Here is a 24,965-nt window from a genome sequence, read left to right as displayed (position 1 = left end):
AAAACACCCAACCTTTCCTCAGCCCAGCCTACTCTGACATCATGCCGCCTGCAGCGAGGCCTTTGTTCTGCCTGACTTTCTCTGGCTCTGCAGCTCTCTGGGTTCTTGCTGATGGTGTTGTCACTGGGAGCTTGTGAACTGAGACTGCGACCTCACTGCGTTCCCAGCCACTCGCACAGAAACCTGGTCCGTGGAAAAGGTCTTTCTTCAACAAGAGTATTTTCCAGAAGTTAGAATAACAGGAAGCAACTTCAAAGTATTTAAAATGTTTTCCTTTGTGATGTTTATAGCAAGTTTGAAGGGTCCTTGTGGTCTCTTTGGGCTAACTGAACAGAAACTTGCTTAAAACCTGTGAAGGGGCAGATTCTGGCCTTGCTGATTGTCAAGAGGTGCTGGGATTCACAGTGGTGCATGTGTGAAGGCTACTACAGGTTGTCCCTGGGACAGAGGAGCATCAGAAAGCTGAGATTATGCAAGCAGAAGTTCTACGCTGACAATAGGCCAGACAGATCCATCTGACCCGTGTGTCACAAGTACAGGGCTGGAACTGATAGAGATTACCTTGAGGCAATAAACTTACCATAGCTGGTTGTGTGTAATTGAGGTAGGCACACTGTGGACATCTGACTAGCTGGAGCCAGGTGTGCCTTTGTCAAAGGTGGATGGCAAAATAAGCTTCTAGATAATGTTACTGCTATCAGTGTCTGCTGCATGCTGTTGAGGTGATTGGCTATGTGAGCCACGTAGAAGATAGCCTTGATGCCCAGCATTTACAAGCTAAAACCTTGATACTGATACTGAATTGTCTAGCACAGACCTCTGTGCTTGCCGAGAGCCTCTTGAGGAGGAGTAGTTAGATAAATATATTGGATATCAGAGACTGGGTGATATAATACACTCATGTACAGTTCACCTGGGGATGGAGGACTGGACAAAGCGTGGACAAGAGGCCCAAAGAAGGCTTTTGATGAAAGTGATTATACTATCTGGTTTTGGTGGATCACTGTAAAGTCTTTATGAAAGGGATGTTGAGGTGTTCTTTATAAAGCAGTGACAAAGCAGCCATTTGAATCATAAAAAGCCTGAGGGAGTCCCAGATCTGAAGACTAGCATTGAGAGATGGCTAAAGATGTGACTGGAGGGGGCAAGTTCATGGGAACAGGAGGAGTAGAGTGGACTGAGTGCAAGTGAGTAGTTGTGAACCATGAAGAAGATGCTAAGCTTTACAAGTGGAAGGTAAACACATTGACTGGTGTCAGGAGTCAGAGGCAGACTGGGCATTTTGGCAGAGGGGAAACACAGTGGAAGCCTGTTGAAGAAGGCAAGGAACAGTGAAGTGCTGAAAGTGGAGGGCAGAAATGCCAGAAGTGACAGATACTTTGGGAGAGACTGTTGGAATTCTGGAACTGCTGGATGGGAACCTAGTACGGATTTGGTAAACTGGAGATGTCACTGCCATCTGGGTATTGGAGATGATAATGGAAAAGATGTAGGTTGATCAGGAGGACAAGAGGTGTTTTGATGCAGGAATAAGAGAGAACATGGAAAAACTCTGTGTTGGGCTCACAGATGGGTCACATAACTGGACCCTTGGAAAGGCTGATAACATGAGCACATTTCTTAGAATGCCCCAGGGAAGCACTACTGTCTCCTTTTTTAAAGATGAGAAGTCAAAGCACAGAAATACTAAGTTCAGTTGCCTGAGGTCACATATATTTTTGTGACACAGCCAGGAACAGAATGTGCCTTTTGAGTTCTATGCCAGCATCTTTAACACAATACTGCTGTTCCTTACAGCAGTGGAGAGAAGAGATACAGGAGCAGAGAAGGAAAAGGAAGGAAGAATCATGTGGAAAAGTCAACTGGGGACATATACTGGTTCCAAAATATACTTGAGAGATCATACTGGCTTTTTTTCCTGTTTTCAATAGCTGTGTGTGTTACCTACTGCTGCAGAGGCTTGCTGGCTCAGCTGGAGCACAGGTGAATGTTTATTCCAGGGCCAGCTGTGGTCCAGGCAGACTTAATGCTGCATCTGCCTGGAGGGCTGCCCAGACTACAAATCCAGGCTGACTCCAGCTGAATTTGTGCAGAGCCAATCTGGTTATCAGTAACTTGTATTACCAGGCATACAAAAGACATCTGAGGGACTCCATCCAGATCCAGCAGAACTGTGAGTGCTGCAAGATGGGGTTGGCATCAGCACACATATTCTGTAAGGGCTTGAAAGAGGAGGCACTGTGAAATGTGAATGAGCAAAATCAGCCCAGATGCAGTGCAGGCCTCAAGGAGCAAGTCAGTGCATTGAAGTGGCATTGTGTAGAAACGGGTCAAGTCTAGCAAACTCTGGGTGAGCTACTGGGATGCTTGTATGCAGTGTTACCCATCACATCCTGTATTATCTAGGGGGTTGTTGCCAGGTGTTCCATGTCCCCCACATCTTAAAATAATGGCATATTGTCTGTATGTACTTGAAAATGAAAGACTGCAGCTGGGTGCTGCAAACATCATCAATGCTTCTGTTCATACAAAAAAACCCCACGCCAAAGTAAAGAAAGACGATGCTAAAAACTACAGCCTCCTGGTTGGATGTTAACTGTTAGAAAAGCAGCGGAACAGACTTGAAACCTTTGGACATCTTTGCAACACTGAAGCAAGTTGGAAAGTTCTAGAGAGCATTGGAAAAGTGTATTTAATATGGGGTTGTCATTCCTGGAGCTGCAGAGCAGTAAGCATGTGTCATTCCAGTGTTTGGATGTGCTGCGTCTGCTGTAACATAGCTCCTCTCTTCTGGAAGAGCTTGGTGAATTATGTTGTAGTTTGCAAAAGTTACTCAAGTTGGATGAGTTTCAATCCTGTAATTCAAACATACTTGTTTTCCTCCCAAAATACACAGTCAAAAGAAACATAATAAATAGATACTTAAGTGCACAGGAACCAAAATCACGTGATTCTGAAGTGTAGATTTCATGTGACTGTCTTGCATTAATAATTTGGAGTCTGTGAGACCCACAAGTAGAGGCAGGACTAGAACTGGGGATCGGGGGATAGTATTGACCAGACAGAGTCCTTGGGCAGGACTTTGACTTGTTTAAACACCCTCCTTTGAAACCTTGACCCCAAAGACATCCCTTCTTTCTCATGTTGTTTTCTTCCACCCGTGACGAAGACATCAACTAGATTTCCCAGGGTACTTTTTGTAAAGATGGAGCAAGATTGTGCCAGGTAACAACAGGAGCTCCCCACCAGTAATTGAGAATGTCTTAAAGGATGAGTGTTCCCTTGGTTTTGGCAGGTTAATAGTAGTATCAGACTGAGTCAAACTGAGGCTTTAAAACTCAGCCATCTGAAACGAGAGAGCTCAGGAAAAATCTGCCAGGTAGCTGGCATGACAGGACACCTGAATGGGTGCCTGGCTATAAATACTGCTTGTGATGCGCTCAGCCGTTCTGCACAAGCCTTGTTTTTAAGATCCTTTTACCATGGACATACTGTTCTTTTCAGACAACAACCAGGCGAAGGGAGGTGAGGTCAGCAGAGCAGCTGGGTGCTCTGCTCCCAAGTGCTGCTGCTAGATATGCTCTTTGGAAAAGGGGTGGAGGGAGGGAACTGGCTTTTATAAATCAGTGCATACTCCACAGTTGTTATGTATTCTAAGATGCAAATACTCCCACATTCAAGTTTGTGTACAGAGCTTTTAGGGAGATGGCAGAAGCTGAGCAGATTTAATGATTTCACTTTTCAGATTTCAAGGTCCAGTAGTATCGTTTGGATAGTGACAAGAGCTTAGAGCAAATCCTAACGCCAGACTTACCTAGCCTGGGATCTCCCCAGAGTTCTGACATGTTCATGATGGGGCGGGGTTAATTGAGGCTCATCTGCTTTCTATGAAGTGAGGTTTATAGCCCTGTTCTTTTGCCAGTTCTGGGAAAAAGCTGGGCAGAGGGGAGGCCTGTTCTGACACATACACACCGAAGAAGCAGAGGCTGAACAGGAAAATGTTTTGTTTCAGGAATGGGTCACCACAGGCTCATAAAGGAGTAAAAGCCAAACTTTTCCAAGCAAGACTAGATATGCCAAAATACCACAGGAGGAGCTGCTGGTGGAATAGTTCCAGCCCAGCTGGAAATATTGGAAATCACTGCAGAAAATCAAGAGTGATTCCAAAAACCTTCTTCCTGATCTTACTCCCAGTGGAATTGATTTCATGATTTGCAAAGCCACAGGAGATGGACAAACCAAACAGGCATGATTGAGTATTCAGTGTTGTTATTCAGTATCTGGAACATATTTAGGAGTTGTAGCTATGGCTTAGACCTCCTTTGTGATGCATGCTGAGAACCACAGAACCCAGGGGTGGTGGTCCTTGGCCTAGAGTTTTAAAACAACAAGAACCAAATGCAGACCCATCCAGATCTCTTTGACAAGTGATCGCCCAGACCCACACTGAACAGACGGATGATTGAAAAATTATTTCATTACAAAACCTGGTGGGTTTATGTCAGTGTAGGGAGGAGTACATACTGCCTTCAGGGTACGTTCCCACTCACAGCTTGTAGCCTAGAAAGGCCTTGACACAGGAGCTGCCCTCTTCTCCGTGCAGCACCGAGGTCAACAGGGCCCAGCCTTGCGATTAAGGCTTCCGAATATTGCAGTCACAGTAGTAATTAATAAGGAACTGTGCTCAGATACTATTAGGGAGTAAAGGGTTAAAACTGAATTTGAAAATAAAAGTCTGGGGTGGAGCAGAAAAATCTAGATCTTTGTCATCACAACAGAAAAGGATTATTCTTTCCATTTAAAATACCGGAGAAATACAGTTCAGCATGTGTCAGTTCTTCAGTAGAGCACTTCTTCCAAGTTTGCTGCATCTGTTACAGGAGGGAACTCTCTGTACCCAATTATTCAGGGCTCGCTATTGTTTTTGGAGGCCACTGTGTTCTTGCTTTGTCTTTCGTCCTCTTCTCCCTTCCCTGCTTTCTTACATGTCACTTTGTTGATCACAGGAGCTGGTGCTGATTTTGTTATGCTTGGAGGAATGTTTGCAGGCCATGACCAGTGTGCTGGAGAGATTATGGAGAAGAATGGCAAGAAGGTGAAACTCTTCTATGGAATGAGCTCTGATACAGCCATGAAGAAGCACGCAGGAGGCGTTGCTGAGTACAGGTATGAATTCTACACAGGAGCCAGCCTTTCAGTAACTTCTGGAGTGGAATTGCACAAAAGGCATCTGTTGGAAACAGGCCCATGCCTCTATTCCCATTTAGGAAGCTGTTACCAACACTTCTGGCAGCAGATCTGAGGGAGGGATGACATCAAGGGGGAGACAGGGAAAAGGAGCTGGGGGTGGCTAGCTGAGAGCAACCGCATTCGGTTGATTGCGGCCAGTGCGGTGTGCTGTCGCTGCAGCACTAGCTGCACGGTCTGGGAACTCATGAGGCACTTTTCTGACTTACGGGTCTCCTGGGATGTGTATGAATTAAATGCCAGAACATGGCATACCAGGCTGCAGTTTCTGGCCCTCTGCTTGTCCAGGTTGGAGTATGGGCTCCTGGCTGGCCCACATGCTCCCTTCTGTTTGCAAAAAGTGGGTGCCTGGTGAAATTGAGCTGGGGTTTCCCCAGTATAGATCTGAGTTACAGCTGTAACACTAGTGAGGGCCCAGGACCTCCGAAGCCCTCTCAGTCACAGGCAGTAGCTCCAGGACTCCCTCTTGCATTTGCTGGGCGGTCTTAGGCAGCAGATTTCCCACACCTTTTTGGGTAACAGCACCAGAGTAGCCCCAAATCATGCAGCATGCAGGAGCTTGGGGTTTGAGTTAATACCCTCAGGGGACAGGAAAGGAAGACAGGCTTTACAAAGGAATCTCTTGTCCATTGCTATCTTACTCCAGTAAGTGCTGAGAATGTTGACTTTTTGAAAAAGCAGATGACTCCAGAAAACCTCTGCCGTTTCTCTTATGAGTGGCAGGTATAGTTACTGCCCTTAGACCACGTGGTTCTTGTGGTTCTTGCATACTCTGTTAGAGAATGTTTCCTGTCTTACAGTATACATTGGTTTGTTGAGATGTCCCTTTTGATTATTCTCCTCTGCTGGGGTACATTCAGGCTCTGGTCCCATCTGGTAAACTGCTGTTTGTAACAGAGCAGTGACCTTACCCACTGTTCCAGACGTTCAGGATTGATGGGTTTTGTTGGCCTCATCTGCTACAACTACTCCAGCATGTGGGTTTTTCCCAACGTGTTCAGCTGCTACCACGGGTAAGAGTTGCAGCACTGTGAAGGTGACAGTGCAGAATGTAAAGTAGAATGAGATTCACAAAACAAAATGGAATTCTCACTTTGACAGAGACATGCTAATAGGACCACAGCAGTGCCAGACATCACACTAGATAGAAGGCATCTTTGAACCCGCCTCCTGTCCTTCACCCTGACGTTGGCTTTTGTGGGTTTTGTCTGCCAACTCTGAAGAGTTAAAATGCACCATAAAAATGTGCACTAATTCACCTAGCACTTCATGAAGCGGTAAGACACAGCCTACCTCAGAGCATGTGCACCTGTCTCTGTTGGACTAAGTCATAGAATGGTTTGTGTTGGAAGTGACCTTTAAAGATCATCTAGTCCAACCCCGGCAGCGAGCAGGGACATCTTCAGCTAGATCAGGTTGCTCAGCCCTTTCCAACCTGACCTTGAACGTTTCCAGGGATGGGGCATCTACCACCTCTCTGGGCAACCTGTGCCAGTGTTTCACCACCCTCATCATAAAAAGCTTCTTCCTTACATTTAGTCTAAATCTGCCCTCTTTTAGTTTAAAGCCATTACCCCTTGTCCTATCGCTGCAGGCCCTACGAAGAAGTCTGTCCCCATCTTTCTTACAAGCCCCATTAAGTACTGAACGGCTGCAGTACGGTCTCCCCGGAGCCTTCTCCTCTCCAGGCTGAACAGCCCCAGCTCTCTCAGCCTTTCCCCACAGGAGAGGTGTCCATCCCTCTGGCCATTTCCGTGGTCCCTCCTCCGGACCCGCTCCAACAGGTCCGTGTGTTTCCTGTGCTGAGGACGTCAGAGCTGGACGCAGCCACTCCAGGTGGGGTCTCACCCGAGCGGAGTAGAGGGGCACAATCCCCTCCCTCGCCCTGCTGGCCACGCTGCTGCTGATGCAGCCCAGGACACGGGTGGCTGGCTGGGCTGCAAGCGCGCATTGCCGGCTCATGTCCAGCTTTTCGTCCACCAGTACCCTCCAGTCCTTCTCTGCAGGGCTGCTCTCCACCTCTTCACCCCCCAGCCTGTATCGATACCGGGGGTTGCCCCAGCCCAGGTGCAGGACCTTGCACTTGGCCTTGTTGAGCCTCATGAGGTTCACAGGGGCTCACTTGTTGAGCTTGTCCAGGACCCTCTGGATGGCATCCCATCCCTCCTTGGGCATGTCAACCACAACATTCAGCTTGGTGTCATCTGCAAACCTGCTGAGGGTGCTCTTCCCACTGCCTGTGTCATTGATAAAGATACTAAATTATTATGAGCTCCTAGACTGTAATAATAGTGGAGATTAAGGAAGGCTGGTGATAGACATTGTGCAGGAGAGACCTGGAGACAAATGAAGTCACTGGCTTTCCTGCTCTGGCAGAAAGCCCAAGGCTCATGAAAAGAGAAGCCCGTGTGAGAATGGGGAAATGGAGAGCTTGTAGACACTGCGCTTACCGGATAGTCTGTGCCTAGTAGGCATAGTCTGGGTCAATACTACTATCTGAGGAAGACTTCTGAAGAGAAAAAGATCAGTTGGACATAGGGATGAGAGTTGATAGTAGAGAGTGTTTCAAGGGCAAAAAAGCTTGTGATGAGTTTTGGCAAGTTCCAAGGGCATTTGTTTTTGCAGGAAAAAAGAGATTTCTTAACAAGCAAAAACAGACAGCAAATACTATGGTTTGAGGAGAACATGTATCCTGACAGATTTTTAAAACCAGGACTTTTCTGCATCTAATAGGATGAGAAGGGGACAGGGATATCTTTGCCTTGTGCCTGAGGAGGACATACAGGTCAGTCTCGACTGGAGTGTACCCTTCCTACTTCACCTGAGCCTGTGTAGCTCTTTCTGGGGTTCAGATCAGTGTCAATGTGCAAGGGATGTTTTATTTTTTAAAAAAATCTCATACAGGGCTGCATGTGTAGCAGTTAAAAACACTGCGGGATATCTGGCTACACTGAGGGTGGCCAGAGGATTGCTCAGGTGAGAACTCAAGTGACTGGCTTTTCACCTGGCTGACCTGCAAGGCCCTTTTGGCACTGCAGGTTCAGTGCGCTTTTCCTTTCAAGCACAACTGTTTATTTGCAGACAAGCAAGCTGCCCAAGGGTCCATCCGCATATGAGACAAGCTGAAACAATGCACCAGAAAGATGTGCCACATACCTCTGAGCTTTGATTCTCTCTGTGTTTGTATGCTGCTTCCCAGAAGCTGTGTACAGTTTTGGGGCTTCTTTTGTCCTCCAGCAAATCTGTTTGTCATCGAAGCCTCTGAACAAATGGTCTGAGCGGACAGCACTAGTAATTATCTCATAATTGAGAAGTGGCAGCTGCCAGTTACACAGGAGTGCTGGCAACCTGTTATCTGAAATACGATAACTCACTGTCCTTTGCTACCCTGTGCTTGTGTCAGCTGGAGTGTGGGAAAGGCCTCGCGCTGCTCAGGCATGTAGCTAATGGCAGCTCCCTGCGAGCTCACAGAGCAGCCCAGGCATGCTGCATGGATCTCAGCGCCGCACAGTCATTCAGGGCCTGGCCACCACAGAGCGGTGAGAGGCTGCAGGGAAAGTTTGAGAAAGCTCACCGTACCAGTGGGCCAAAGGACCAAGGCAGCTGTTCAGTTCTACTCCACCTAGTTGGGGGGGGGGGGGGGGGGGGGTGTGATCTCACAACAAAATTTATCACCAGCAGGAGAATTAATTGACATTGGTCCCCCTTAAAAATGAGATAAAGTGCAAATGCTATGCCTTGTTAGGGGTAAAGGGAGCCACAGAAAGGCAGTGTATTTGGCTCAGTCTAGACAGACCCTTTCAGTTCCTTATGGGCAATACCACACAAATCCTGCTTGATCCATAGCTGTATTTTGATTTGCATCCCGATTGTAGAGTACCCTGGGGCTCAAGGTCTGAAGCCTTCTCAGCAACAAGGGAGCAGAAGCACAATCTGAAATTTTTAGTCTCTGTTGAGATACTGCCTTTTTGTGCCACTAATAGGTAACGTAGGAGTCCCCCAGTCCACCGCTAGCTACAACAGCTCCAAACATGAAATCTGTAAGCCTTGGCTGTTACCTGTGAAGGAGCAGATTCTCATCTTGTTTACATTGCAGCTGCAGTGCAGAGCTGCTACCCATACCAACCTTGGTCTGGGTCTTGCACGGCCTGTCTCAGCACAAGTGTCACTGTGGTTTAAAAATAGCAACTGTTAGTTATCCAGCACCATAAATGTGCTGGGCATTGAAGGAGTGCCTGGAAACAGGGCAAGGCTTTGGTTTGAATTACTGCTGCAGGAAAAGGTACAGGAAGTTCAGTCACTTACTAGTTTAGCTTATGGCAACCTTGAACCAGAAGCATTTTAACAAAGTAAAAACTAAGTCAGCATTTTAAATGTTGGGTACCCCAACCAGGTCAAGTCAGTGGGGGCTTCTTCATACACATTTTAAAAGCCCAGGTGTAGGTCTGTATCAGTGATCCTAATAAGCTGTTTTGTCTTTAAAAGAGCCTGAACACTCACGATGTTTTATTCAAACAGTGGGGAGCTCTGTGTGCACTAAGCCCCCTGCAGAATCAGGCTACTTGTCACTTAACTTCATAGTCTCAAAATTACACATTTTGTTTGGAGAACCTGAGCCTCCAGCAAACAGTTAAATGAAAATTGACAGGTGAGATGGCTGTAGCAGGGAATAAAGTCATGAGAGTAGTTGGTTTTGTAATGAATATGTCAAGTTGATCCCATTTAATTTTTTATGAAATTTGTGTAGCCAGTTTCATTACTTCTATGTCATTTATATATTGGTTTATTTTTACCTCCTTCCACAAGGAACATGGATCAGAGCTGGGAATTTCTGAAAGGCAATTATTGAGGTATTTTTTGTGGGAAAAAAGAAATAAGGCAAACAGGGACAGAGACCACACACAGTATCGTTCAGTTAGAGCCAATTTGGTTTTGTTGACCTGTTTGAGATTTCACAGGTTGTGTAAACGCTGCAGTTCTGCTGTGTTCACTCAGCAGTCCACAGCTACTGCTGAGCTGGGGTTTGGCCCTTTGTACTAACTGTGGGGTGGAATTTGGGCCACAGAGACAGAATAGCACCAGCAGCTGGCTGCCGCTTACTTTTTCTGTATCCCATATGATAGCCTGGAAGACCAGCCCCAAATTTCTGCCATTTCCTAAATGCTTTACTCATAAGGTTGCCTCATGCCAGAGCAGCCTGACCCCTTTGTCCTGACCCACATTTTGCTGGGCTGACAGAGCACCATCACATGTGCTTCACCCCATCCACCCTGCCAGGGTGCCCACTCAAGCAGCAGGCTTAAGTTGGCCAGGAGTTACAGGGCACACCGCAGACCAGACCCCATGCAAAAAGTCTAAAGCAAGTAGTTTTCTCCCTTTCTATTCACCATTTAGTGGCAAATGACACAGTCTCTGCTCTATGAGCAGATGAGAGCATCCGAGTACACCTTTCCCAGCTGTTGAGGAATCCCAATTGCTCCGTCCACCTTTCTTTTCCGAGAAAGGGTTAGTTTCTGGTCGTAACTCCGGGGAAGATGTCAGAGCTGCAAATCCCTCAGTGGTTCCTGCTGACTTGCTTATGCAGCTCACTGCCAAGTGTGCCAGCTTTTGTGATACCCTTTGTAATGCACTGTCGTGGTTCAACCCAGCAGGCAGCTGAACACCACACAGCTGCTCGCTCACCTCCCCCCCAGCCCCCACAGTGGGCAGGGGAGAGAATAAAGGAGAAAAAAAAATATACATGGGTCAAGGTAAAGACAGTTCAGTAGGACACAAAAGGAAGGGGAAATACTACTAACAATAATGATAAAATAATTAGAATATACAAAACAAGTGGGGCACAATGTAGTTGCTCACCACTTGCCAACTGATGCCCAGCCAGTTCCCAAGCAGCAGCCTCTCACCAGCTTTTCCCCTAATTTATATACTGAGCATGGTGTCACACGGTATGGAATATCCCCTTGGCCAGTTTGGGTCAGCTGTCCTGGCTGTCTCCTCCCAGCCTGCTCGTTGGTGGGGTGGTACAAGAAGCTGGAAAGTCCTTGACTTAGTGTTAACACTGCTTAGCAACAACTAAAGCATCAGTGTCATCAACATTACTCTCAGCCAAAATCCAAAACACAGCACTGTACCAGCTACTAGGGAGAAAATTAGTGCCAGCCAAAACCAGGTCATCCAGCACCAGACACGCACAGGCATTTGTTGTTGGTAAAATAGTCTCAACTTGGGGATATTTTTTTTTAACTTAGTTTTAATTTATTGACAGCTAATATAAACTTCTAGTCACCCTTGGAAAATTAAACATTTAAGTAAACACCTTTCCTCCCCCTTTTCCAGACTCCACTTAAGCCAGCCACCTCTCTTTGCCCTGCCATGTCTCAGCTCCCCTTACTTTCACCACAGGTCACTCAGTCTGTCCCAGCTCCTTCAGCGAGGAGAGGGGTGGCACAAGACATTGTGGTCACATGTGTAATAGTTTCTGTCTGCCACTCCTTCTTATCACACCTTCTCCATCCTGGGTTGTGTGGAGGCCACAATCCCTTTTCAGCCATCCCTGCTCTGGCATAGGTCATGCAGGGACTACAGTCCCTTTGGGAGTGCACACCTTTGGCAAGGAGCACCTCCTTGTGAGGGTGGATCTCCAGCTGCATGTCTCCTCAGGCACATCCAGGTATGTTGCAGCACTATCAAAACTAGCTGGCTGCAACAAGGCTTCTACCATCCCATACCAGCTTAAATTCAATAAGAAGTTCCCACACCTTGCCCCAGCACAGCCACCAATCCCCCACAAGGTTTCAGCGGTTCATCTACTGTCTCTGATGTTTCTTCATCCTCTTCAGGCCAATCCACCCTGCTTCTCACCTCTGCTGTGTCAGGATTCTTTCCATACCCCAGCTCTTCTTCCAGCCAGCCTCTCCTCATCTGGGCCCCCTTCTTCTCCCAGGGCTTCTCCTTGTCTCTCCTACATCCAGGGCACTCTCTCTTCCTTCTGTTTCTTCCAGGTCTCTCTTCATCCCATGCTCCTCTTCCTTTGGTCCTTCTCCTCCATACCCCTTAGAGCTGTTTAACTACTTAGCAGGAACCAGCCACAGCTGCACCTTATCCACATCAGCCAACCCACCGCCCCTGAAGCCAGCCCACAGCTGTATGTTATCAGTGTTAATTAACCCAGCTTCATTCCTCCATAATTCCTCTGCACTTCCTCTACACAGGTGTGTCTCCTCTCCCAGTGGCTGCTGCTGTTCCTTAAATAAACTTGAGCAGAGGTGTCATGTGCTCTCCTGGCTGAAGTTTTGGTGGCTTACACCATTTTCAGAGCTAGGTGGGACCATCTCTGCACCTGGCATGAAGCAGATGATGGCCTTCTCCTACACAGGTCACCCCGGCAGCCCTTGCTACCCGAACTACTGTATATGCCCAACACAGCACCCACATGTGCAACAGTTGGGTGCTCATGCACTAACAAACTGGGTGCTCATGCATGTACTAACAGCGTGCTTGGGCATAAATTATTTGGGCATGCATGCATGAACTAATTGTGTGCTTAGGCAAAAATTAATTTGGCATTCATGCATAAATTAGCTGGGCACTCATGCGTTAATTTATTCAGGGCTCGTGCATGAACTAATCTGGCACTCACAGGAATGCAGCAAGCCCAGCAATTTATGGCTTATATGGCACGCCACACCTCTGCAAGGCACATATCAAAGAACTCTTTGAATGTTAATCCATTATCGACTCTTTTAGTATCATCACAGTCTTAATGTACATCAGTTACAGAGTCCACTTTTCCTTCCTTTGGACCAGGCGGCAGGAATTAATACTGTAACAGTACACTTAGTAACATGAACACCCATGTTAAAGGGGATTAGCGTCACGGTTTGGTTATATACCCATCACAGATCCCACCCCCGGCACAGACACAGTGGTCAGTGGTGCGCCAACGTGTGCATTACTAAAATTCCACCCACTCCCCCTGGGAACCAGGGCACTCCTCAGCACGGTCTGGGCAATATGTTGTCTGTTACAAACTCTGCCCCTTTCCCGTGGGGACTAGAGATTAACGCAGCCTGAATATACACTCACCACCTGAATATAGACTTCACCCCCTCACCCCTGTGGACAAGACCACGGAGGTCAATACTGCAGCAGTCTGAGCAGTTCGTTTGTGCAAAACACGCTTAACCAAGAAAGCCCCAGCAGTGTGCATATGTACCCATTGCAAACTCCACCCTCACCTCTCTGAAGGTGAACATCATCATCATCTGAATTCTTGCTACAAATTTTAGGCCTTGTCCCCTCAAAACAACCAACCAAGAACTTGGCAGTTCCAAGTTATTCATTGTGCTTTAGCGCGATGATTAAGATTGTACAAGCAGAAGTTAACACCACTGCTGAAGGTTCCGATAGGGTCACGAGTTCAGTAGCTGTGGGGCTTCACACACATCCAGAATGGGGGTGGGGAATGGTGTTCACACACTCCTGGGGCACGTTCCACAGCCGTAACATTAACTGAGCTCAGGCCTTTTTGCTGTGCTTGCAGTTGCTTAACTCACAGCTCTAGATTTCTGTCCCACTTCACCCTATACTCCACCTTTTCTTTCTGGAACATCCGTTATCCCCAGCAGGAGAATTTTCAACCCTTTTTGACACTTTTTTTCCAAGGATGAACATGAAACCGGACTCTCAACATTTTCTGTGGAGCTAATCTCACACCTCTCTTCCCGCATGCTTCCCCCAGTATGGTTATCTGTAGGTTACTCCTTGATCAATAGGACATGCCACCAGCTTCTCGGCAGAGGAGCAGTAGCAACTGGCTGGCTGTCAGAGCTGTGGGGCTCTGATGGAGGGTGTTCACCACTTCTGTAGGTTTTGGTCTCCAAAGCCAAAAGCAGCATCCCGCAAGCTCCAGCTTCCTAACACCGCCATAGCCACTGCACGGACATCTCCCAGGGGCAGTGGTTGCATGTGTCCCACACTTCTGTAATTTTGCTCTGAAAAATAGGACCGCCAAGTGTTCACGCTCTTGGGAGCGATGTTCCCATCTCTGGAGGTCTGTTGAACCACTGTAACTGGGGCTGCCCTTGTTTGCAGTTGTCTCTGTGCTATCAAACCCCTGCAGCTTCTGCCCCACTCATGCTCGGGCTGAATTAACAGGGCGTTCGCCTTCGAACTGATGGGGCATTCATGCATAAATAATTCGGACTCTCATGCATGAACTGAAAGGGCAGTCATGCATGAATGCAGTAAACCCTGCATTTCTTGCCCAGTACAGCATGCAGAGCTCTTCAGATGGCAGGATCTGGTAGGTGAAATTCACACCGGTTTCCCCAAATCCCAGCCATAGTGCACTGTCTCTGCCAGTCTCGCGGGAAGCTCCCTGGAGCCTGGGCTGATTCTCCTAACTTTGACTGGAAGGGGTGGGCATGGCTGGAACCCATTCTGCAGAATGGTAGGGTGACTAGTTTTGTTTCATTTTGTGGGCCAGGCCTTCTCTTCCTGCAGGCAGGAAAATAAAAGCCTGTGAGCTCCCAGCAGCACAGACCCTACAGCAGACCTCTGAGCCCCGTGCAGTCTGCTAGATGGCAGCGGTACATACATTGACCGTTTATTACAGTGTTTTATTTAGGAGTTTCAAGAAAGAGTCAATTACTCATCAGAGGTAGGGAGATTAATCATGGTTCCTTACTCACATGGCGTATTAACACTTCCCCTTTATTATCTCCCTTGGTCTTTGACCTCACATTTAAACTAACAGGATGAAATACGGCCAGGCTTACGGTGAAGTACCTCCACACAGCTGCTGGTGCTGTTGTTAATGATTTGCAAATGCAGGCTCCGAACAGACGGGCCCTTTCTTTCTTGCACTATCCCCTAGACAACTTGTTTAAGGGCCAAGTAAATAAAGACACATTTACAACGATAGGTCCCTGCTGCGATGTCTGCCTCCATTTTGTAGGGGAAAAGGAGAGCAATCCCCTCTCCCCTCCACATGTGTTCAGACCTCCCTTCCCGAGGCCTGCCTTCCCAAAGGAGCTAGCGTGCTGTGCAGAACAAGCTTGCTCTGAAGCCTGGGGAGGTCAGCTGGTACTGGGGAACTCTGCTGCAGGAGGAACTGCTGAGCACGAGGCTGGAGAAGGCCGAAGAGGAAAGTTAGTTATTTGCCTGGATTCTTCCACCGTGTAATTCTTCACATGTGCTTTTGGGAACAGTGCGGGTCAGTGCTGCGTGCGGCTGTACGTAGTATTCACAGCACTGCCATTTTTTCTGGCCTTTTTGCCTGGCTCTGAACTGTGCTCACCTTTTGGCTTCAGGGGACAGCTCCGTAGCAGGTTTCCGTAGCAGGTTTCCGTAGCAGGTTTCCCACTCCTTCTCCGTGGGCTCTGGAGAACGAGACTGGTAGGAGGCAGCCAGAGCATTTCCATCTGTGTCTGGTCAGCGATGTGGGACAGCGCCCAGGGGCTGTGAAGCCTCTGCCGAGCTGTGCTGAGCGGTGCTTGCTCAGAACCCCCTCCAACCCTTCTGTAAGCTGACTGAGCCTGGACGTTCCTTCTGCTTTAAAGTTTGCAGCTCTCAAGGTTAAATTGACCTGTCAATAAACCCGTCAGCTTCACCTGCTTGTAGGCAGATGGTGGAGGGGAGGAAGGGGCAGATCTGTAAATACACTCGTGGGATACTGGGGCATCTACGAGACTGGTCTGCTTCTACTTCCCAGTATTGGAGGTGACTGGAGTTGAGGCATTTCAGTGCTTGCGAGCACCAGGTAGCAATAGGCACACAAGCAAGAAAAAGCTGGGGCAAGGTTTGTGAACTGCAACATGCAGAGCATTAAGCTCCACATTACTCCAGTAAACGCTACTATGTTTTGCATCTAGACATAAATGCAGTAACTGCTGTCTTCTCCAGGGCTTCGGAGGGCAGAACTGTGGAGGTACCGTACAGAGGGGACGTGGAACTCACCATCCTGGACATCCTCGGAGGGCTGCGCTCCACCTGCACCTATGTGGGAGCTGCCAAACTCAAGGAACTGAGCAGGAGGACGACGTTTATCCGGGTCACCCAGCAGCACAGCCAGGTCTTCTCTTAGCCCAGGACTGGGGGGCTGAGAGCGAGGGGTGGGGGCGAGGAGCAGGAAGGGCTGCTGGTTTTTGCTTTCTCCTCCATACTGTGTTAGTGGCAAACTCTCCTCTCTCAGGACGGCGTGAGGGCCTGTGGCTGAGATCTGGAAGAGGAAGGTTGTGCTATTAACACAGCGCTGTTGGTTCAAAATGCAACAGCCTCATGTTTCATTGTTGTGCCTTTTTTATTTTTTAATCAACATTTCTTCACCTGTTTTCCCCCCCTCTGATAAATAGCCGCTGAACCTCAATTAACAAGGAACTGGCTTGCAGACATGGCTGTTACTCCTGCATACATACATGCATCCCCTTTTCTAAGGGTGGCCTGCTAGCTGCCACTGCTTCTGGCAGCGCCCCCTCCAGAAATTACAGGCTGGGAGAGAAAAATGTGCAAGCAATTGCATGGAGAAATCAAAAATCAAATTCTCTTTATCTTTGTTCTGGCAAAAGAATGGATGTTTGTGGCACGGCTGCCAGCCTGCAGAGCGCCAGAGGTGGATGGTGCATGAGGCCTGGCTGCTGGTGGCTGGGATGAGAAACGCGCCGGATCTCTCACTCTCAGTTCACAGGGCTGGTACTGCCATTCTTACTTCAATCTCCCTATCCAAGGGGGGACTTCCCTTTTCAGAGCAGCCGGCACTGAATGTAGCAAACCCGTGCTGTCCCCCTACCCCCATCTGTGGGGATCATTCAGGAGAAAACATCTCAGCGCTTGCCTGCTTATCCGTGCATGCAGTTACTGAATTCCCTGGGTTCCTGCTTTTGCCTGCTCTCTGTGAACAGATCTCTAAGACACTGAAACTCAGCAACAGTAACCCCACCAAGGAGGGGTTTCTCTGCAGCCCTCTCTGTCCCCTTTCCTGTTGATACCCATTTAGCAAACATGTAAAAATGCTGTGCTGTGCGTTGTCTGTGGCCAGGTGGATGAGGCCGGAGGGATCAGATTCACTTTTGGTCATTTGGTACCGCTCCTTGGCAGTCTCTGACACCATGAAAAGCGGAAGAGTGCTTTGGCAGAGTAGCCTGATTGCAGGAGGCTGGTAGGCAGAGATGGAGTTAAAGCATTTGCTCTAAAGGCAGTAATGAATGTTTAAGACTCTGGGTAACACTTTAATAAAGTGTAATGTCCCACTAATTAATTGTTAAATCACAATGAAATTTCTTTGGAAATACACATTGCATCCATGTGAATACCACACTAGCTCGTTACGATAAATGATGGGAAAGTGAGCACCAATGAATTAATAATGCTTGGCCACTTACTTTAAAGTGCTGCTCGGATTGTAATACAGCTGATGGTACTCCAGTACTTCAGACTCTTGCTTTCTCCTCCTGTAGACATCTGTGGAAAGAGGCAGGCTTCCTTTGGAAAGGAAAGGAGTGATCTGTAGAAAGAGGAATAGCAAAGAGAAACTCTAGAATTAAACTCATATGCTGGACTGCTCAAAAAGCCATGCACAAGGATTGGTACAACTGACCACAGTGAAGAGCAAATCAAGGCCATAAGCTGATCCCTGGGGATTCTGCAGTGGGTTGTGCACATTAGAAAAAGCACAGAATATCTCCTAAATACCCTGGGTTTTTACATGTCTTCCACCTAACATGTAGGACGTAATTCTTGTGGTGTAACTCCTTCCTCTGCTTCGGAGGTGAATAAGGGCCTTAACGTGAGCACAGGTTATGCCTGTGCTGGCTTTAAGGACCGTCTGTCCTGCCCACATATTGTAAAGGAACCTGAACGTGGAGGAGAAGCAGGCCCTGTGTCGTGAAGGACCTGATCTCTGTTCCCTCCAGCCTGGGAGCATCACGTTCAGAAGATGCCAGGCTTCTTTCCCACAACCCCCACCGTGTGCCACATACTGCGCTTCCCTGCGCTTCCCAGGGTACAGGCAGTACTGCTGCTGTGATCAGCACGGCTCTGGGTGGTCACTGTTCCTTTATTCACATGCTGGGAAGGGCGGGGGACGAAGGCAAAGGAACACCTCCGTCAGGAGTGGGGTTGGACCATCGCGGCGCAGGCCTGACCACAGGTGTGTCTCCATGCTCGTGCCTTCATGCGTGGGAAGGGCAGCGGCCTGCTGGTCTCACGCCCACTCCCGCTAGCGCTTTTCTACTTTTTTTAGCTACATTTCTAAATGGAATTTAAGAAACATATACATATAAATATATATATATATATATTTGTAAACATTTTTTTAAAAGATCGCACGCACACTGAACAGAGCAGCTTCATGAAATGCCTTCGGAATAGTTTCTTTTCCAAAGGGCAGGTGCTGGGGCGAGGGGAGGCTGCCTCTCCGCAGGTGTGGTGAGCGTGGCCACTCTTGCACCCGCTTTCCTTCCCCTTCCGCACGTACCTCTGACCGACCAGTGACTAGTAGGAAAGGACGGGGATAGGCTAATGGTGAGTTGTCCCCCTGAGTTCTCTAGGCTGTGAATGACATTGACACGAAGAATAGTTACCGATTAAGCTTTGACTTAGGGCATTTGGTTTTCTAGATAGTGGCTTTTACTATCATTTTGATAAGCAGCATGTTTCCTTTCTATTTAATTTTCTCCTTGTCTCTGAAAGCGAACAGGAGAGAGAAATGGGCTGCAGAAGGGCAGCACTGGTGGCATGTCTGCATCTCACCCAGCGTTGTGAGTTTTGTTCAGGGATAACCCTCAACTATGTCAGTGCTCACCACTGACACTGTCTAGCTCTCAGGCAGGCAGGAAAATGGAAAAAAGAGGAGTTTGAGCCCTCCTTTAATACCCAGCCCCGTGCTGTAGTAGTTGCCCTTACCTTCACGCAGCCCCAGGTGCTGTGCCCTGCTCAAGCCCGCTGCTGCTCTCACAAGGAACGGGCAGAGCGGGAGCTGAGGGCGCGCTGTGCCTCGCAGGGTGGGCTGAGCAGAGACCACAGCCACCGACAAACGCCACATGCCATTTGTGGCTCTACCTCACCTGCACATTTTAACCAGGTGCTCCGTTACTTGGTGTCCTTCTGGGGGAAATGAAATCTGTAAGTTCTTAAGTGTTGAGTGATTCTGCATAACCAGGTCTTCTTTAACCCTACCACCCCGGTCCCATCCTGTCTAGAGGAACGCTGTGAGTGTGACAGCCTGCCCTGGAGGCCAAGGTCATGCCCGCTTCCCCCAGCCTGGCAATTCTTCACTTGGGCACCCAAGAGCAACGCTGAGGTTCCGCAGTGATTTAGTTTAACATACCAAAGACCTACAGGCAGGGATGCTGAGAAGGGCAGCATTACGTCATTAAAGCAACCCCTGCTGAGCGTGTCCAGCTCTGGCTTCTGGCACCGTAAGGACCCACAGTGTCCCCGTCACCCCAGTCACATTCTGGAGTCACCTCGAAGCGGCGTGGTTGGTGGAGGGGCAGGCTGGCCCTCCTGCCCACGCAGCCCAGCTTACCTGAGCTCTACTTGGGGACGAAGGTCCTGGCTTACGGCCGAGTGACTGCGTGGTGACTGTGAGGAGCGCACGCGTAGAGCCCTCGTGGGCATCAGGCCAGCCTGTTAGAGGAGTGTGGGCCTTCAGCCAGCGTCCTGCCAGATGCAAAACAAGCCACACAGGTCTCCGTTCTCTGAAAGGAACAAGTGCACCCACCCAGGGGCTGTGCGCCTCCCCCGCTGCTCACAGCCCCGCCAGCCGTGGGCCAGGGGCTTTGGCTGTGTGCCTCTGTGCAGCGCCTCCGCACAGCTTTCTTCTCCCCTTAGGGCATGGGGGGCTGAATGTAGGAGGGGGCCACCCCGTGAAGAGTTGTAAGCAGGGGCAGGAGGGGCCTCCGCTTCTATTTGGAGGAGCTTTTCCCATACAAAGTGTGCCTGTATCTTCTCCCAGCTGGTCAATAGTGAGGGGAGGAGGGATGGGGGCGAGCAAGACACACAGCAGCCATTAGCCAAGCCCCGCCGCGCCGGGCCAGGGGCCGGTGTTCTTCAGTCAGGGGCGTGATGAGAGCTTGGAGCCGTTCCTGAACCGAGCACGCCCTAGCTTACACCCGAGCTGCGCTGCTGGAACAGCCTTGGTGCTACAGCTTTCTGCCAGGGTAGGCACCGCGTCTGTCCACCACCGCCTCCCACCCCTCCACCCCAGGGATGTTGCGTTAGTCGCCAGTATGTTTTCTACCAAAAGTTCTTTGTTGGAGCCAGGAGGGCTTTTATATCCCCATGTTTGGCCTTCCTTGTGTAGAAAATAATAATAAAAAACCCCCGAGGCCCAAGGCCAGCAGTTTGCCTTCTGCAGCAGCCAGAGCCGGCGCGCAGGAGCGGGCCCTTTGCTGCCGGCTGGGAGCTGCCCGGCGGGGCGGAGGGGCCCAGCCGTGTCCTGGTTAGATGCTGGCACAGCTCCGCACCCCCCAACACAGTGTGGACCACCCCCCCTGCAGCCTTCGCTTCACCTGTGGTCATGCAGATGTTCAAGTGAGCCCTCCCCGGCATTTCCTTGACAGAATGTTTACTGGTTGACGTTTTCATACATAAATAAATAAATCAGAGTCCAAACCTCGTTGGTGTTGCCTGCGATAACTGTGAAGCGCTTCTATGTCATCGGCCAAAAAGCTGATGAGCATTCGCTGCGTCCCTGCCCTGTGGCAGCTGCGTGTGCCCGACGCCTCCGGCCCGCATGGCACCATCGTTTCAAATGTTGGAAAGTTGCAAATAGAAAGGTTTTTGTTACGCAATAAAGAACTTCACTCTGACGGTCTGGAGACAGTTTTATGGCCACACTTGGGTACATGCGCGTTTCTGCGTTGTCACAATCAAAAGCAAACGCTCTCCAACGCGTTGCCAGGGGAGGGAGGAAATTAAATTGGGCAAATTACATCCCTAGGAAAGCTCGTTCCCGTTCAGTCATAACTCACAAAGACGAAACACGCGTCTGCAATTGGCACTGTTATTTTATTAGTACGAGTATACTGAAACAATAAACTTGTACTGGTATACAGACAATTTCTTTAAAACAATTTTGTTCAAATTTTGAATCAAACATTGTTTTATTATAATAATGAAATAATTTCTACCTAGAAAACCTGCAAGCACCATCAAAGAAAGGGACCATAAAATTCAATAAACAGACGCGAGTGTATCCTACAAATAGACACACCACCATTAGAAAATAGAATATGAATTCTTCCATTTTTTTTAATATTTGTTTTAAAAAAGCTAGTGCAAGTACAATATTTTACACTGGAATTACAGAGAGTATGCACGCATATGGAAAAAAGTTCTCCTGTCACAATAAAAGCTCTTAACTATGTCTGTATGCACTTAAAATCTTCTCCTCTTTTCAATAAGGTGCAAAACGTTATTCCCTCCCTATTTCTCCTTTGTACTGGCCATGTCAGCTCAATTTCTCCCCAACACAAAGCTGCGATATCCCTTTTACTGGGCCTACACCAGGAACTACACTGGAAGTGTGATTTGCAACAACCCTCATTAGTAATACCAGCCGATTTAAAAATAAAATTAAAAAAGAACCAACAAAAACCTTAAAAACTACTGCTGTAGAATGGCTGAAACTTACCCCAGCGCGGCCAAGCGCCGCTGCCGGCTGCCGGGAGCGGTGACATAGCTAGTACAAAACGATTTTCAGTAGCTCACCCGAAACTGAAAAAAGGTTGGGAAATCCCCCTCCCCGCCCCCCCTTTTTTTTTTTGTAACACTGCAAAAAGAACAGTGTTCAACAAGTTAATATATTATTCAAAAAAAAAAAAAAAAAAAAAAAAAAAAGAGCAAATACATACATTAGTGAGTTTCAACGTTAGCTGACTGTCGTGAAGAGCCGTATCTATGCCTTACCGGATTAGTCACTTGGCGAAGCGGCCGGCCCCATGGCCAGACAGCAGACGCAGACCAAGCCACCCGCAGCCACCCCTGGCCCCGTTTTGCCCTCGGCTACACGGACCCGCACCCGACTGGCGGCCCGGCGTTCCGCAGCGCCCGTTCAGAGGGGTGGCACGCGCGCCCTGGACTGTTCGAGCCAACGCCAGGGTGGGAGGCCCCGGCCGGCCACTGTGTGGGGGCAGCGGGCGCTGCCCGGGGGGCCGGTGGTCCCCCACGGCCCCGTGCCCCAGGGTTTCTGCGCATCAGCATTCCCGTAGTACAGCAACGACAGCTTCAACGGGTGACTTAACTCGCCGCAAACACCACTTCCAATGCACACCTACTGCGTGGTCGAGGGAAAGGGCACAGGAGCTTTGACTGCTCAAAATAGGAACGAACAGAAAAGAAACAACCTTGGATGAAGCCTCCATAAAATCCTCAGTGGAAGACTTAAGTCCTTTCAGCTAGCGACAAGGAAAAAAAAACCCAAAAAACAACTACAGAAACCTTAGAGACTGTTATTGTATAAATACTACCTGTTGGCTGAAAGCACTTCATCGTAACACAACTGGGGCTGGTTTTCTGAGTGCTGGGGGGGCCGCCTGGCCAGGGCGAGTACTTCTGCCCCCTGTGCCCGCGGGAGCCCGAGCCTGCGCGACCTCTGGGGAGGGGACGGGCGCAGCCCCAGACTTCACCTACTCGGCCCTGCCGCCCACTCCCAGCTGCCCAGCTCAATCTTTGGACAGGAGAAGGACCCTCTCCTCAGAAACTGCTTCGGGATCCTCTCCTTTTGGCTTCTGAAAAAGACCGGTCTCGCCATCAGTCAAGACCACGACTGGAACCGCGCTTGGTGTGCCAGGCTGCGCCGCGGCCCTGAGAGCCGTGTGGGGACGGCCGGCTCACCGCGGGTATCGCTGCTGCTAGCGCTGGGCCTGGATCCCTTGTTACAAGCACTTCTTGCTCAGGGTTATACTCTTTGGGTTTCGTCTGCAACAGGAAGTGCTGAAAAAACACGGAGCAGCATCCCAGGGAGAGGAAAATCGGGGGCCGAAAGGCTTCGGGCAGGAACCAAGCAGGTCGCGCTCGGCCAGCAGCGGCTTCGGCGCGGGGCGGCTGCTGCGGCGCTGCCAGCCCCATCCCCGGCAGGGCTCGGGCACCGGGGCGGCCGCGAAGGGCACAGCCGAGGCCTCCCTCGGAGCCAGCCGTGCCCTGCGCTGCCAGCAGCTCCCTCAGCGCGGGCGGGAGAGACTTAAAGCCAAAGTGGAGCTGGAGAGCAAAGCTCCAGGTTTGCACCGCAGCCACCCTCTGAAGTGCCCGGTAGCTGCACTCGAGAATTGCTGCTCCAAGGTGTGTTTTCAGCACAGGAATAAACAGTGTGAAGCGTGACTCCATTCCCCAGAAACGGGACCCATGTAATACGAACAGAAAATTAAGCACAGTTGTTCTTTAAGAGCCTTTTAAGTAATAATTCTTCCTGGCCAAAGCCAATACAAATCAGATCATCTAGACATGACATTTTCTATATACAAAAAACATGTAACTTTCAACCTTTCTCTGCTTTTGTATTTAAAAACTTTTTTTTTTTTTACAAACAAGGTATGAAACTCACTGTTCAAACAGAGCCATCTCTTTTTCAAACACTGAATTAATCATTCCAACATTCATTTTTCTTTTGTGCAATTTTTTAAAACATTACCTGTACTCCTCAATGTGAGTGCTTCAAAAAAAGTTTCTATTTTTAATAAGCTTCTCAAATTAGGTTTACATCAAAAAATATTCCCACAAGGTATAGTGCTACAAGAAAAGATCCTATCAGTAAAGGTAACACATCTGAAGCGAGGTCGTCTATGTAAAAGAAATTGAACTCTGGAGTAGAGGTGTGCAACGCGTTTGGAATTTCCCTATCGACACAAAGCAAGGCTGTCCTCAGGACAGGGAATCAAGTGGACATGTAGGCGTACGCGTAAAAAAAATTCACACGTATTTATTCGTGTGCAAACAGACACTTCTGTCTGGGGGTGTGTGTGTGTGCACGTCTGCGTATCTGCATCAGCAAATTCTCATTCTGCGGCATATTGCAGGATTTGGTGGGGTGGGAGGGCTGGATAAACCAGAGGAAAGGAAATTACTGCCTGCACTCTGGCGGTGCGTTCACCCCCCTTGCCTTTCACATCAGCACTGGCCAGAGCCCGGAGCGGACTCTGCTGTTACCTGTGATGATGGGGAGGAAAGACATGAAAATTATGTGTACGAGTTCACGTCCAGGTTTGCCGTTCGTGAAAGTTCCTGGGACAGCAGAAACATTTCAACGGGCCAAATCCCTCCTGCCCACCTGGCAAACCTGGATGAATCCCAAGATTTTTCCAGCTGCCCGATTAAGGTCACATCTGGCCCTGCCTGAACCAAGCTTCAGTTTCACAACGATTTACACACGTGCTGCAGGGCAAGCGCCCGAGCAGCCCTTGCTGGCCAGCCGACCTCCCCCGAGCAAGCGTGTAAGTGTTTGCAGAGCCGGGTCCCAGGGCACGCAGAGCACTGCGCCAAGAGCCCCTCTTTGACATAACACCATTAGTGTTTATGAAAATACTGAGGATTCGCTCTCCTTGATCCAGGTTGGTTTTTGTTTTTAGCAGTTGCAAGTACTAACAGAATTCCACCGTTTCCTTTTTTTACTATTGGCAACACACTTCAAAGTAAAGTAAATCTCTGCAGAGAGTGAATTTTCGTGATAACCAACAGCTACGGTTCACACTGAGCCTGCTGCTTTTGTATTGCAATCTACG

At 48.9% G+C, this 24,965-nt stretch overlaps 1 protein-coding gene across 3 annotated transcripts in view; it reads left to right on the top strand.

Annotated features, from left to right (window-relative positions):
* The window catches only part of GMPR (guanosine monophosphate reductase), a 49,695-nt gene extending 27,859 nt beyond the window's left edge, over nucleotides 1-21,836 (top strand). For all 3 annotated transcript variants that reach the window (XM_005434908.4, XM_055705412.1, XM_027799160.2), the window contains exons 8-9: nucleotides 5,007-5,166; nucleotides 16,153-21,836. In XM_005434908.4, coding sequence (XP_005434965.1) covers nucleotides 5,007-5,166; nucleotides 16,153-16,333 — 341 coding nt within the window. In that variant the 3' untranslated portion in view covers nucleotides 16,334-21,836. The remainder of the gene's footprint in view (nucleotides 1-5,006; nucleotides 5,167-16,152) is intronic.
* The last annotated feature ends 3,129 nt before the right edge of the window (nucleotides 21,837-24,965 follow it).

This window comes from Falco cherrug, chromosome 3, assembly GCF_023634085.1.
Source record: "Falco cherrug isolate bFalChe1 chromosome 3, bFalChe1.pri, whole genome shotgun sequence".
Lineage (NCBI taxonomy): Eukaryota > Metazoa > Chordata > Aves > Falconiformes > Falconidae > Falco > Falco cherrug.
The sequence above is the reverse complement of the archived record's forward strand: the minus strand, read 5'-3'. Positions and strand labels throughout refer to the sequence as shown.